The sequence below is a fragment of the Drosophila nasuta genome, chromosome 2R (genome assembly GCF_023558535.2).
Source record: "Drosophila nasuta strain 15112-1781.00 chromosome 2R, ASM2355853v1, whole genome shotgun sequence".
Lineage (NCBI taxonomy): Eukaryota > Metazoa > Arthropoda > Insecta > Diptera > Drosophilidae > Drosophila > Drosophila nasuta.
The window spans coordinates 8148251-8163463 of NC_083456.1; the positions used below are offsets into that span (position 1 = coordinate 8148251).

At 36.3% G+C, this 15213-nt stretch overlaps 2 protein-coding genes across 9 annotated transcripts; one reads left to right on the forward strand and one right to left on the reverse strand.

The window, feature by feature from the left end:
• Positions 1-311: 311 nt before the first annotated feature.
• On the reverse strand, positions 312-14723 carry LOC132786615 (facilitated trehalose transporter Tret1). Of its 7 annotated transcripts, none has more exons than XM_060793185.1 (8): positions 12684-12868; positions 10627-10749; positions 10370-10509; positions 10045-10164; positions 9900-9985; positions 8924-9040; positions 755-2116; positions 312-690 (listed from the first exon to the last, which is right to left on the reverse strand). In XM_060793185.1, the coding sequence occupies exons 2-8, from the start codon at positions 10665-10667 to the stop codon at positions 418-420; spliced, it is 2139 nt and encodes a 712-aa protein (XP_060649168.1). In that variant the 5' UTR covers positions 10668-10749; positions 12684-12868; the 3' UTR covers positions 312-417. The 7 variants fall into 7 exon arrangements, with proteins under 7 accessions (XP_060649168.1, XP_060649169.1, XP_060649170.1 ...); XM_060793186.1 differs by having other exon boundaries at positions 12783-12857; XM_060793187.1 differs by having other exon boundaries at positions 12792-12849.
• LOC132785912 (tabinhibitin 3) lies at positions 7008-7907 on the forward strand. 2 transcript variants are annotated; one of them, XM_060792226.1, is made up of 3 exons: positions 7008-7226; positions 7285-7534; positions 7622-7907. In XM_060792226.1, exons 1-3 carry the CDS (start codon positions 7017-7019, stop codon positions 7834-7836), a joined length of 675 nt encoding a protein of 224 aa, XP_060648209.1. In that variant the 5' UTR covers positions 7008-7016; the 3' UTR covers positions 7837-7907. The 2 variants fall into 2 exon arrangements, with proteins under 2 accessions (XP_060648209.1, XP_060648208.1); XM_060792225.1 differs by having other exon boundaries at positions 7285-7907.
• Positions 14724-15213: the final 490 nt, after the last annotated feature.

The following is a 15213-nucleotide window of genomic DNA, read 5'->3' on the forward strand; positions in this document are numbered from 1 at the left end:
TTAAATGAGAATCCAACACACACCAGAATTGATCGCACGCTAAGCTAAGTATGTAAGCTGTCATTTTACTGCCTTACACTTCAAGCGGAAAAACTTGAAGTAGCAATCTAGACACTGCGGAAACGATTGAAGAGTTCCTCTCAATTATGTTATAATTGAATTCGATAGGAAAATACAAAACTTACTGAAGATACTATCAACGCTAAGTCTGAATAGTAAGAGCTAGAACGCTGATCTTTCTACTCATTATTAATTTTTATACTGGAAAGTGTGATTTAGGGAAAAGTTGGCTCTTAAAATGAAATCAAACATCAATTTTTGGTATTGTATTGCTTTGTTACTTATAAATATCACTGGATTATCAAGTATTTATGTGAAAGTGAAAGGAGGAAAAATATTACAAATGTGTCTATGGAATTACAAGTGTGTTGTATTGCTGCTCTCCTCGAAGGCGTGATTGGTGGCACCTCTGAGAGGATTACTGTTTGCTTGCGGCGCAAAATCACTTTGTTGCAGGTGGATAATCTTCGCCTGCTGCTGCGAACTGATTGGCACATGGAGATTCTGCAGATTGTCCAAGTGTATGACATTGGACGGTTGCGTCTGTTGTTGCTTCTCAAGCTCCTTCGGCGATGGCTGTTTGCGCAACAGATTCATTTCGGACTTCTTTGAGAAATGTGCCTCGATTTCCTGCAATAACAAATATTAAAAGTTGTTAATCCGAGCATTCATTTTATGGTCAGTTTCAACTCACGCCCAGAGTGCGACCTTCTGTCTCGGGAAGTGTAAAGTAGAGGACAATGGTGCCAACAAACGCAACTGTGGCATAGAAAGCAAATGTGCCCGGTAGCGTCAATGTAGCCAACATGAAGAGAAACAGTTTATTGGCTAAAAAGCCAAAAACATAACCAACGCCACCGGCAAAGCCCGAGGCGCTGTTACGAATGTCCGCGGGAAAGACCTCGCCAATGAGAATCCAGGGTATCATACGTATGCCCAGATGCGAGAAGAAGGCGGAGAGCAGCAACAGAATCAGCGGCACCCAAACCAAATAGTTGGTCTTCTGCTTAGGAACAGTCAGCAATAGATCCTCTGCAATAGGTGGCTTCGAAGACGTCAATTCACTGCGCTCGGTGGAGCTTGGCATGACACTGGAAACTTCCGGCAGCAGCGTAGTAGTCTCTAGATCCTCCTCCGGCTGCATTGTGGTGTCCAACTCTCTTCTGCTGCGATTTCCTGACTCGGTTGTATACATTTCCATATCTGGCAATAGAGTAGTCAGCTGCTGTTGCTCCTGCAGCTCATCCTGGCGTTGACTCTCAAATATTTTGGATATATTAGCCTGCGAGATAATGCTATCCTTGGGCACGATGGCAGACGCATTGATGACCACATTGTTCACTCCAAAGCCGGGCACTTCGTTCAGAAAATGAGCGTAGGTCGCGGTGCCCAAGAAACAGAGTCCGGTGCCCACCGTCGAGACCAAGACCAGCGGACGTTTGCCCGTGAAATGTATGAGAATAACGCCCAGTATGGTAGAGATCATCTCGGCCACGCCCAACAGTATGGTGGCATGGTATTTGTTCATGGGTGCCTTCAGTGTGTGAAAGATTTGCACCGCATACGTCTGCAGCGGTGTCTTGCCGGAAAAGTGACCCGTGAAGAAGGTGAAGGAGACGAGTAGGAAAGGCACCAGGAAAGTTCGCTTGCGCCACATGCGCAGACGCATTTTCAGCGTGCGTCGTTGTCCCGGCGATGCAGCTCCTCCCTCGGCTGCCTCCTCGATGGCCTTTTGGGTGATCAGCTCGTCGTACAGCTGATTAAACTCCGCCTCAATCATGTGCTCTGGCACCCAGCCGCGCAGCCATTGCAACGACTTGACGGCCTCCAGGAAGCGATGCTCGCGTATCAGCCAAATGGGACTCTCGGGCACAAAGCAGAGCATCACAATGGTGATCACGGGAAAGGCGGCACTCACAGCTGCCACGCTGCGCCAGTCCATCAGCGAGCCAAGTATGAATTGCACAAAGACGCCGGTGATCACACAGGTGGTGCCCAAGGCGGACAGTATGCCGCGATACTTTGGCTCTGTGATCTCGGCCACGTATGTTAGCACCTGCAAAAAACAAACAAAAGGTGAAGAACATTGTTTTAGCACTCTTGACATTTACTACAGTTTATGTTTGCTATTTGCAACACTTGCCACATTAAGTGGCATGCCAAGGCAACTAACTACCAAGGCAGCTAGCTACAAATAATGATCATGTGGCCATGTGACAATGAAAACGCAAATTACATCGCTGGCTTTATAAGCTGATTCCAAAAATGGAACAATTCAAACATAAATGCAAGCTTACTTGACTAAATAGTACAATATTCTTATCATCCATAATTTAACATTTTTTGTATGTATGTATGTATGTTACATAATATTTTGTCTTTGTTTCTATTGAATGCTCTCAATAATTTCAAATTTATGTTGAATTTAGTAGATATTTGAATTAATCCTACAATAGCAAGTTACTGAATTCTTTTGTTAGTCCAAGAGAATTATGCCACAAGTGTTTGCATATTCTGAAGTGTTGCTATATAAATTCTGTAGTTCGAAAATCGGTGTATTTTAGCTTGGGATATATTCTATAAGCCCAATAGGTATTTGATTTCGGACAAATTGTCCCAGTGGTTCCCAAAGGTGATCATAGCATTGTATGTCCGTCTGTCTGTCTGGCCGTAGAACACCTACAGTGGATCACAGCTTATTTCAACCACCAGCAACCAACAACTTTGAATTAGTATACTGGCCAAACTAAAAGAGGTATTAAATTTATTTAAACGCAGGATTTTAATCTAATGTTTTAACATAAAAGATATTCTTTCATTTATAAAATTATTGAAAATCATAAAAATAGCATGCCCGTATGAACATCTAGTTTTCAGCGATTATAAGTGATAGAACCATTCAACAAGTTAAAGTTTAGCTCAAAACACTCCCACTTTCGCCAATCGCAATTTTAAAACAAGAGTCGTAATAATAACTACAGAATTTATGATTCCTGAAAATTTGGTTGTAGATTTGTAGAAGTTATTTAGAAAATACTTTTGTATGGCAAAAAGCGCCTACTGCAAACGGGTCTTAGTTGATTAGACTGACAATCTAGTATATTTTGTACTCTATGGTATGTTTTGAAGATAGTACTATATCAATGTGTATTTTCACTATTTTTAGTATATTAAATCGGTATATTTTTAGAATTGATTTTTAATTTTATGGGTAGTGGATATCTCACAGTCGAACACACTCGATTGTAGCTGTCTTACTTGGTTAGGCATAAATTGGCGATGTTATAACTACTTAAATAGTATTTCTTATAGCTAGATAAATCGGAACTAGTCAAATGCCAATTTTTATTGTAGTCTAAGCAAATCAGCAACAAATTCCAAACGTGACAACATTCTAGAGCTATGTAGAACAATTAAAATTATTATCAGAAAATTGTAAAAAGTGGTTGTGACACAATAATAAATATTCTATTACGTAATCAGCTTTGTTCACCCCAACTATTTATTGACTTGTTCTGTTAAAATATTTGTTATCTTCGTTACCAGAAATATTTTGACTATATTTATATTAGTCAAACAATATTTGCATTATTATATTTCAAGGTATTGCATGAGAGTTTTACACAGCTATTTACATATATGGTCTAAAGAAGTCTCAACTCACCTCTATTCTTAACGGTAGATGAAATTAGTATTGCCAATTAATTTTAAATGGATTGAATTGCATTTCAAATATCTACAAATATTAATGTTAAAGCATTTTAGTAAGTGAGTTTTTTTTAAAGATGCACATTCAGTTAGCACTGTTATTCTTGTGCACTTCTATCATAGATAGACTGAGCTCCGCTGGCTTTTTTGATCATCCACTATTTAAAACCAAAATATCACAATACAAGACGCGTGGTCAAATAATTTTACCAACTCCTCCACAAGACTTGTGTCGTAGCGATCTGTGCCCAGCAAATGTGAAACATATCGCCTGCAACTATCAATTTGTAAGTGCTTTCATTAAAATTAACAAAACGAAATTAGTCAAGATTCACTACATTACTTTACATTAAAGTGGGGACCACATTGCCCAAAACCTCGTGCAGGTGTCAATATGGAAAAATACCAGGCAGAGATCGTTGATCTTCATAACAATATGCGCACACAATTAAGCCTAAAACCCTTGGGTAATTTGCCCGTTGCTAAAAAATTGCCAAAAGTGCATTGGAGCCAAGAACTTTCCGTTCTGGCGATGAGGATCATAAATTATTGCAACAATGCGACTGGCAACGACTGTTTTAATACGCCAGATTTCCCGAATGTGGCCCGGAGTTCGGTTACAGCTATTCGACACTTTCCAAATTTTACTGCTTATGACTTTATAATTAATGTGATCAAATTTTGGAGTAGTCATTGTGCTTATATCAATCCGGAGGTTGTTACACACTTTCCACAAAATCCAGAGACTTTTGAATGTGAATTAGCAAACTTATTTAATCAAAGAGTTCGTCACGTGGGATGCGGTATGTTGATTCAAGGAGCAACCTTATATCCAACTTATCATATTACATGTCTATATAACGATAAACCCAAGCCTGGAGAAAAATTATATGACATATTGTGAACACTTTAAAGGAATAGCTAAGGATCAATTGATATTGAAAACTTTTGTATATTTATGTACCAAGATTAAAAACCTATACCTATACATCCCGATACAACAATTAAATTAATTATAAAAAAACAACTTAAAAAATAAATTAAAATGATACAAAAAAAACCGTGCAACGCTTTTTTTAGACAATCTGGTATATTTTGTACTCTTTGGTATATTTAGAATGTAATGGTATATTCTTATACCTTTTTAATATAATATATTATATTTTTCGAATATTGTTTGATAGATTTTCTTGCGATCCAGCCTCACTCGAACTATTTCTTTCATATTGAAAATGTTTAACAGGTATCTCACGGTCGAGTCGACTGTAGCATTCCTTCATATTTATATCTTGGAATGTTATTGGCGTTGCTAATTGATTGAGTGCAGATCACATATCGTTTAAGTGTATAAAGTATTTGTAAGAACAACAGTCAGTAAGTGAATTATTAAAGATGCACATTAGGTTAGCACTGTTACTGTTTTGCACTTCGTTCGTAGATCAACTGCTTAGTTCGTCTCATTTTTGGAACGTCCCATTATTTAAAACGAAAGTGTCAGTTTATAAGACGCGAAGGAAACTATCTTCGCCAACTCCACCCGAGAACTATTGCCGCAAAGATCTATGTCCGCCGAATGTGCAACACATCGCTTGTGACAATCCGTTTGTAAGTGTTTCACTCAATGTCAATATCAGATCGAACATTTAACAATATACATTAAAGTGGGGACCAGAGTGTACAAAACCTCGGGCAGGAGTCAACATGGACAAAATAAAGACAAAAATCGTAGACCTTCATAATAATTACCGGGCAAAATTATCGGTATCAGGTTTGGGTAAATTACCCCTGGCTAAAGGATTGCCGAAAATCCATTGGAATGAAGAGCTCTCCATACTAGCGATGAGGATCACAAACTTTTGCAATGATGAAGAGGCTAGTAAGTGCGTGAATACGCCACATTTTCTTCATGTGGCCCGGAATTCATTTTACCATGAAACTACAAACAGTTCTAAGAATATATCTCCAGAGAACTTTATTCTTGAAACGATTAAATATTGGGGGGACTATTATAAATGTTTCGACCCGAACTATGTTGAAAAGTTTCCCCCTGATGCATCGGAGGATGAACATGAATTTGCAAACATTATTAATCAAAAGGTTCGCTTTGTGGGCTGTGGCATGTTGACACGAAAACTTGGTTTATCTCCATGGTACTATGTCACTTGTCTTTATAACGATAAGGTTAAGCCTGGGCAAAAATTGTATGATTAATTTCTTGTTTATACATTTATTTAAGCTCTGGTACCATATAATAAAATGAAAAACAAAAAAAATAAACGGAACAAAAAATTCGTGATAATGTGACATGGAAAGTAGCACAATTTATATACATATATGTACATATATACAGTATATACAAAATACTAAATGAATGCAATATTAATTATAGCATAGCAACGAACATATTATTTGTAATCTTTCTTTATTTATCAATTCAAAAATATGCAGGAAAATTTCATGAGTCGTATGTAATATACTTTTTGTTATAAGCGGTATACTTAGAGGAATATTTACAGAATCCTGAACTATACTATTAATTGACGTTAACTATTGATTTCCCCATGGAACGAATTACATTTAAGATATCTTTTTATTAAATATACCTAACAATATCAGTTGTTTAATTTGTACACACTTTTAAAATTTGTATTTACCAGATTTGGGAAATATTAAATAAAATTACTAAAAGCAAACATGTTTCTCCCAAAAACCGTTTAAACTTAATAAAAATGTTGTCAAGAAAATTCTTTTTTTACAAAGTATTAAGATATTATTTAAGTTATTAAGAAGTATTGATTTTAGCAAAGGTAATTGGGAAAATAAACTATTGTTTATTGTATCACATTGTAGAAAATTGTCTCGAAATTAAGTGAAGAGTAATTTATGAGATTAATTTATATAATTGTTTTAAAATCCCCATCAACTACATCGCGCAATAAGAATGAGATTGATAAAATGAAATCGGTCTCAAAACAATGATTTTATTTAACATGTTTGATCAACGATCTCGTTAAGAAATAAGCTTAAAAGTATAAATACATGACTTTAAATTTTATCGTTAGTGAACTTCTTCAATCGGGTGTAGAAAATAAAATGCAAAATAAAGTAACACTTAAGTTGCAGCAACTCTCACAATAATGTAATTACTGTTGCTAATTTATAGAATATGAAACGAATTGCATCTTATTCAATATATCTAAACACTGTCCAAGTTCTCAAAACTTCAGTCATTGAGTGAACTATTTAGAATGCACATTCAGTTAGCAATGTTTATCCTTTGCACTGCTGTCATAGATCAGCTATATTCGATGCGCTTTTTTGAAGCCCCAATCTTTAAGACCAAAGTAAGTAAATATAAGTTGCGTACTAAGCTGGTTTCCCCAACTCCTCCACAAAACTATTGCCGCAAAGGTCTATGTCCAGCGAATGTGAAACACATCGCATGTGACAATCCATTTGTAAGTGTTTCAATCATTATCAGTGATCAGTCCGATAAGCTAAACCAAAACTTTAAAGTGGGGATCACATTGTGAAAAGCCCCGAGCAGGTGTCAACGTGGAAAAAATCAAGACAGACATCATCGACGTTCATAATAACATACGTGAGAATATGTCGAAAGTCAGTTGGCAAAATCTGCCCATAGCTAAGGGCTTGCCCAAGGTGAAATGGAACCAAGATCTTTCCGTTCTGGCGATGAGGATCACAAACTATTGCAACAATGCAACTGGCATGGACTGTGTAAATACACCACGTTTTCTGCATGTAGGTCGGTCTTCAACGGATTGGCAAATTCCTCCTGAGAACAGTAATATGAAACCAGAGGATTTTCTAATTTTGGCAATTAAATATATAGGTGGCAACTTCCTTAGGGTAAATGCGAGTTTTGTTGAGAGTTTTCCATCGGATGCCTCGAATTTTGATTATGCATTCGCAAATATAATTAATCAAAGAGCGAACGAAGTGGGATGCGGCATGATGACACGAAAACCCGGTAGGTTACCATGGTACTATATCACCTGTTTATATGACACGGAAGTGAAGCCTGGCCAAAAATTGTATGATTTTTAAAGTTTAATTTGATTAACTACTTCACGACAAAAATAAAATGTTTGTTACCTCAAATAAATATAAGTTCTCTGCTGTGAAAAGAGTTTTTTTGTTTAGTCGATCAAGTAAAATTAACGAACGATCAGTAAATCGAACTGTGTTCTCACAACACTATTTAGGAGATGAACTATATTTCATAATACACTATTTACACCAAGCGCATCTGCTTGAATTCTGCAATTATAAGATTCAAGTGTTTACACCAAACTCGCATCATTCAGAAAGCTATTTGAAGTGCAAAATTAAACAAACTCGGGCAGGAAGGAGAAGTAAGAAATAAATCAGCCGAAATTGAGCAATTTAACTAACAATGCGATTCTAAAAAGTATATGTTCGTATACATTTAATTTATTTCTCATTAATTCAGTATACCTATTTGCGATTTGCATTTTATTAAGGAACTTGTTCTGAAATGATCGTATTCCTGTACCAAGTGGTCAATTTAATTCCCTCAGTGCTTTATTTTATAATGTGTCTTTTCATTTCCCGTTTTTTCATTCATTAATTTGCTTTGTTTTAAAGAATTGCAAATCATTGAACGTTATTAAATTCATTTGAAATAATTATGAAATGAGGCGGTGGAAGGAACAGTTATTCTAACCAAAGTATTTGAAAATAAGAAACAATTCTTTAATGATTGAGACCGATTAATGAATAGAGAATTGCGTGACATCAATCACACATATTTCATATAAATAAATGTAATATTTTGATGGACAACTTTGATAGGTTTACAGTTAATTAAAATGCTTGACACACATTCTTGTAAGGATTTAGCAAGCTTTATAATATGAATCTGAAGACTGTACCCCAATTTTAAATTCCCAAATAGCTAGCTAGGAGACTATATTACTTAAATTATTGCATATCAACTCAACTGAATAATTGCAACTATGTAACCATTAGTCGAGTGAAGTTGAAATAGGCAAACTGAGAGAGGGGGAAGAGTGACAAATCGAATACATTGCACTCGGCAAGGTCGACACTCGAAGATGCCACTACAAAAATGCAATTATTTGTTGTTAGTTGGTTCGTGATCTGTACTTACAGGTGCTTCCATCAAACCGCCACCGAGGCCAGCCAAGCATAAAGCTGCATACAGATGCTCGGTGCGCGTTGAAAAGTGAAACATTAGCCAGGCAGCCAGTATGGGCAGGTTGACAAACTGAAAGCGATACAAAAACGATACGGATACATTAACGTTTACATTTACATTTGCAGATACATAATGAACAGGTAAAAAAGATGCAGTCGAGTGTGCTCGACTATGAGATACCCGCTACCCATTTTAAAAGCAAAATATTTCGTTATTGTTCTCAAAATATACCAAAAATAATATACCACAAAATACTAAAAATAGTAAATTGTATAATATGGTAAATTTGATATATTGATATGGTACTACATTCAAGATATACTATAGAATTCAAAATATACCAGGTTGTCAGCCAGAGCAACTAAGACCCCCTAGTAAGTGGCGTTTTTGCCGGAATTTTCAGGAATCATAAAGACTATAGTTATTATTGTATATACCAAAATTCACGACTCTGTCTTTCAAATTACGCTTGTTATTCGATTTTTGTCGACTTGTGGGGACGGAAGTGGGCGTAGCAAAAGTTTGAAACTTACATGATCTGAATGGAAACATAATAAATGCTGTTGAAAAAAATTATAGCTATATCTCTTATAGTCTCTGAGATCTAGGTGTTCATACGGTCAGACGGACAGACAGACAGACGGACAGACAGACATGGCTAGATTATCTCGGTTCTTGAATCTTGAACCTGTTACATACATTTCCTGCCGTCACAGAGTTATAATACCCTTCTACCCTATGGGTAGCGGGTATAAAAAACAAGAGATTTGCGTGAGATCACGCGGTTTAGCGCATCAGCATAATTGTTGCGCAACTCAACGCGAGTCACGTGGTTTTATTTCGATTTCTGGTTCAGTGTGTCAATGTTAGTGTCGCTGTGGTTTGCTATGTGATACTCGGATGGATGATGATCCAAGTGGATACGCACCTGCATGGCTCGACGCTTGCCCAGCGGTTGGGTTAACATGCCCGAGAAGAGACAACCGAGGGGCACACAGATTAAATTGATAGAACCTGCAATAGTTATTTTTAGCATATGCTCCAATGCATTTCCTTGATCGATTGACACTCACTAAACCACGAGATTTCATCTTTGTTAAGTACAATTTCGCCGTTGCGACCGTCGCTGCGTCCCTCGCCACCTTGTATGGCGGGTATTACAATTGTGGGAAAACCCAATGTCATGCCATAGCCTGAAATGAACAAAATATTACCATATGTTTCGTAACTTGTAATAGAGTTTTGAGTTAATCAAGCCAAGGAATGAAGCACCCGCTAGACAAATTAAAATTTAAATAAATCACAGTTCATCATCATCAACTTCATTCCTGGCTTATATAATTTAGCATATAGAAAAATGTATTAGGTTGAAAAGTTCGAGTATTACATGTTATTTACCGAATAGCAATATGTTCTTAATACTAACAGCTAGAAACTGTGGCAGGGCCCGTCGAAAGTTGCTCACTTCCACATCGTTCACCCCGGAAATGCGTCGATTGCCGCCATTTTGCATAAATAATGGACGATCGTTCAGCGCGCTATCAAACAGAGAAAAAAACAAAGTCAATTAAAACATTTTTTTTTTGTACTTAATCTATCAGCTGGTAGTAAGTATAATGATTCGGTATTGTCTGTTAAGTTTTGCTTTGTTTTACCCATTTTTCTCAGGCGACGCAGCAGCCTTGCCATTGATCATCGTGGCGTATACTTGATTATTATTCTTAATTGCTTAATATTTCTACTTTATGTTTGTGCTTTTTTGTAATGAATGCGGCGAACTAAAAAACGATATTAAATGTAAGTTCATCTTTATTTTAAACATTTTTCAAGAGCAGCTTTTATCGAGAGACCTAACGAGACTTTTTATACCGACAGCCGATGTTCATTACGAATTACCGAATCGATCACTTTTTTAACAGTTAATTACTCAACATTCAATAAGCTTCGTTACTTTTATTATTGTTGTTGGCTTTCTTTTTCATAGTGTTCGCCGGCTTGGCATGCGTGGGGAGACTGTCAAATTGTTTGACACAAAAAAATATTGCATCGAGTACGTGTTAATATGCGCAAATTGTCTTGAGTTATTTCCACAAATTTGATGATCTTTCGACTTGTAGGCGTTAATGATTGTGTATTAATTAATTAATAAACGGTTGAAATAAATTTATGGAAACTTTATATACTTTGGAAGTTCAAACTGCTCATCATTAAGCTCTGCCAACTTGTTTATGAAGACGAAAGTTATTTGCATATAAACAAAATATATGAACAAACCCCAGGGGATTAAGTTTTGTTAATTACACCAAACCAGTTCCGAGTTACAAAAAGTTCGACGCACTGAAGACACACAACTTTCAGGTTCGTAAACAAGCTGCACCTGTAACGGAACTTTTCTATCCTTTCCATCTCATACGAGTATTTTGTGGGTCAACGAGAAAGCATCTCATAGTAAAGACAACATTTAGTTGTACTCATCTTTCACCGCCACACCTATTCAAGCTTTATTATTATACCTGGTATGGGGAACCCTTCACCTATTACGAGTATCTCACGCGTACAAAGTATTTGGCATTTATTGCTGTTGTGTCGTCTTCTTTCATTTAACCCGCCGGCTATAATTGAAGTTGTGCTTGTTGTTTCTTCCATACGCTAGCCTCAGGTTATACCATATTTTTAAAGACATTTTTCGGCTATACATTGAATTCATTCCATTCATTATGTGTAGTGTAAAATCGAGCATTATTAAAGTTTTTCAATAACAGTTAATATAATTTTGATTATCACCCTATATTAAAAACAATCAGTCCAATATTAATGTTTACTCTGTGAGTATTCAAAGAGTATGTAATCGTCGTCGTGCCACAACAGTTAGTTTGTTTTTCTTGGAAAGGTCTGTGTTAGCTTTGCTGTTGGTTATTTTGATAGCTATTTGTGGTACTTTGCACCAGCTGGCACGACCAACTCTCTCAGGTGTTGGCAATATCACAAATGATCAAATGAAGAGTTTTATTTATAAAAATAAATATCACTTTTGCATAACATTCAAACTGGTTTGTAACTAATCAGAATTTGTTTACTAAAATTTGCATGAGCAACGCGTGACGGAAAAGTCGGTAATTTTTTAACTTCCACTTTGAAGTGAAGGCCAATGAAAAAAAGTACACAACACAATCGGGACATAATAAGCACATACGCAGGTATGTGCCCACTTTTATATATGTGTGTACAATTATACATATTTGTATGTAAGCAATCGAGAATGCAGTGTGAATTGTTAATGCAAATGTCAAAAACCGCAACCTGAACAGTAACTTCTATCGACAACAAGAAGGAAACCTAGAGGTCGCTTGCTTTGGCCCACAACGAGCAAACACAACGAACACAGTTGCCACATTTGGTACATTTCTTGCCCTCCAGGTACAATTACTGTTTATGGGTACATTTTAGCAAATAGTAAAAGTACAAAACTATGCATCGAAGAATTCCGCGTAAATTTTGGTAGATTTTGTAAACAATTTGTTGACAATATTTTATAAAGCGAAAATTAGTTTTATTTTCAAGTTTTGTAAATAAAATTAAAATATCGTATTAACGGTCAGTTTATTTATTATGGCAAATTTAAGAAGATTACTACTACAAACATCGCGAAATCTGACACCTCCGATTTTATATTGTACAACTACAATAATTATTTATTTTGGATTACTGTTACACTTTGATTTTTAATTGATTATTAGCTTTTCCAATTGGTGTAACACACTGCACTGATTTTGCACTTGCTATTAATATGCCGCTAAATTCTTGATTTTACGCTATATACGTATGTATGTATGTATGTGTATTTTCGTCGGTATATTGTGCGCTTCGCTTTAGGCCAACATCTTTGCGCGACGCGCGGTCAAAACAAACTGAAAACGGAAACCTAAAACCAAAAAAACGAGCCCCAAGCTCGGCTCGTCAGTTGCCGCGAAAACGAAATGGCAAAATACAATTAATGAAAGACAGCAGCAGCAGCAGCAGTAACAACAACAAAAATCAAAACAAATATGTTTGTTAGAAACGCAGCTTACAAAACAAAAACAATTCCACAGTTTCGTTCACTCTGCTCTGCCGCTGTGTGCAGTCGGCCAGCTGTCGTAGTGAACGAACGGCTTAACGAAACTCATGCACCAAACAAGTTCTGTTATACACTTTATAAATATTATCATACAGTGGAGAGAAGAAGAGCTGAGTCTACACATCACATTCAATTCACTTGTATTAAATGCCTGATTGTGAATGCTATCACTGGAAAAGCTTTTGTTGTGAATTGTGCATTAACGACAAAAGACTCTGATTTAATTCACCTTGATCGCCAGTAAGACAGCCTACGCTAGTTAAAGCAACTTGTTGTTCATCTGTGTATAAAAGAACAAGCTATGCACATAAAAGTACGGAAAACATGTACACGAAGTGCAAAATGTCAATGCATAGACAGAAACCGGTATCTACTATATAACATAGTTATCCTATTTGAACATAGAAACAAAAAAATAAAATCAATTAAAGCTGCGATTACAACACAATATTCAGACTCAGCCACATGCACATAAGTACATATTGTTGTAGTGGAACAAAGCAACGGAACCGCCGACAATGCTGCCAGACTGACGTAAAACTAGCATACAGCAAAATGTCCAATTATCCATAGTACAAAAAAAACGTCATTTTAAGAATTCAATTGTGGCAAAGTGAGAGTGAGGGAGAGAGAAAGAGAGCGTGAACGTGCGAAATTAAAACCGGATTTAAACAAATTTTTTAAAGCTGCAATTAACTCTTAACTTCATTTTGAACTTTTATTAGGGGTGATTAACATTTTAGTTGCAAATAGCTAAAGCCCATCTACATTATTGACACATTTACTTTGACTAATTATCTCAAGCACTTTTTGTTTTTTCGTAGCCTATTTGCCAAGTTGTGATAAATATACATATATAGGCATAGCTTGAAATAGTTTAATGTGCCTAGTACAATTATTGGTTTTGACACATGGTTGGCAAATCGAATGAGGAAATCACACCGATTATCGATCGGACGGAGCCCTATTTAAAGTACGTAACGTCATTATAATTGCACCGCATCGTTACATTCAAAACTCAGAAAGATGTTTACTATAATTTGGCATCGCGTTTCGTTTGCAATTAGAAAAAGTGTTCGAAACGGGTTTCTGTTGCAAGCCAGCTGCATCATGTTATTATTTCGGTTGCAACTTACTAGCATTCAAGCACATTTTCAATACAAAATATCGTTTCGCTGTCAATTTCCAAAACTGGCATGCGAAGCGAAGGTCATGGGAGACACAAAAATAAAAAATCGGTCTATGTAATTCCAAATAAACGGTTTTTTTTTGTGATGCGCCGCACACGTGATTATTTGCAGTGATTTATGTTTATGCATTAGCAACAAGTGTCTAGTGGGGATTTTTTAATTGTTAGACACTCTGAAAGTGATCAATTTTCCCACTGGACAATTAACGGAAATGCGAAATTTAAATAATTTAAGGCACCACAGTCGCTTATGTAAGCAAGTACACGCAGCTTGATACGATGTAGGTAAGTACTTAATTGCCAATAAACAATTTTGGCATGACTTTCAGTTTATTCATGCAGTGATGTAACCTTTGTATATATCCGTACTAATTTACGTACATCGTAGGTGCTTGTCGACTTATATTTCTGCGTAAACGAGCTTCCGCCATTTTATTTTTTGGATTAGAATATGTTCATCCGTTAAAAATAAAGAAAATCCATGCGTTACTCTTGAACTACACCGGCGCACTGAATAGCCGACTTTCTGCACCAAGGCATTGATCAGTCCAAAAATCGCATTAAGCGAACCAATAAAGTTTGTGTATAACCAATTAGACACAAACTGTTAATTACACTCGCCAATACAAACGCACGTATTGCGTCTTCGAGAGGGTGTTTTGTGACGTCTTTTAGCGTGACACATATTCTTAGAGGTAATTTACAAAATCATGTTCATAGATCATGCGATTTTAAATCTAAATACTAAGACAGTTCAATGTTTGAATGCGATTTTATATTTGGCGCCATACAAACAACATTGTTTTAACGAGTATGTACACAGTAATTTGCAGTGTTGCAAAAGACACGAAGGCTCATTGTACACATCAAACTGTACAGTTTTGAAGTCTAGTTTTACTGCAAAATAATTGATGGTTTTTTCCAAAAGATAAACTA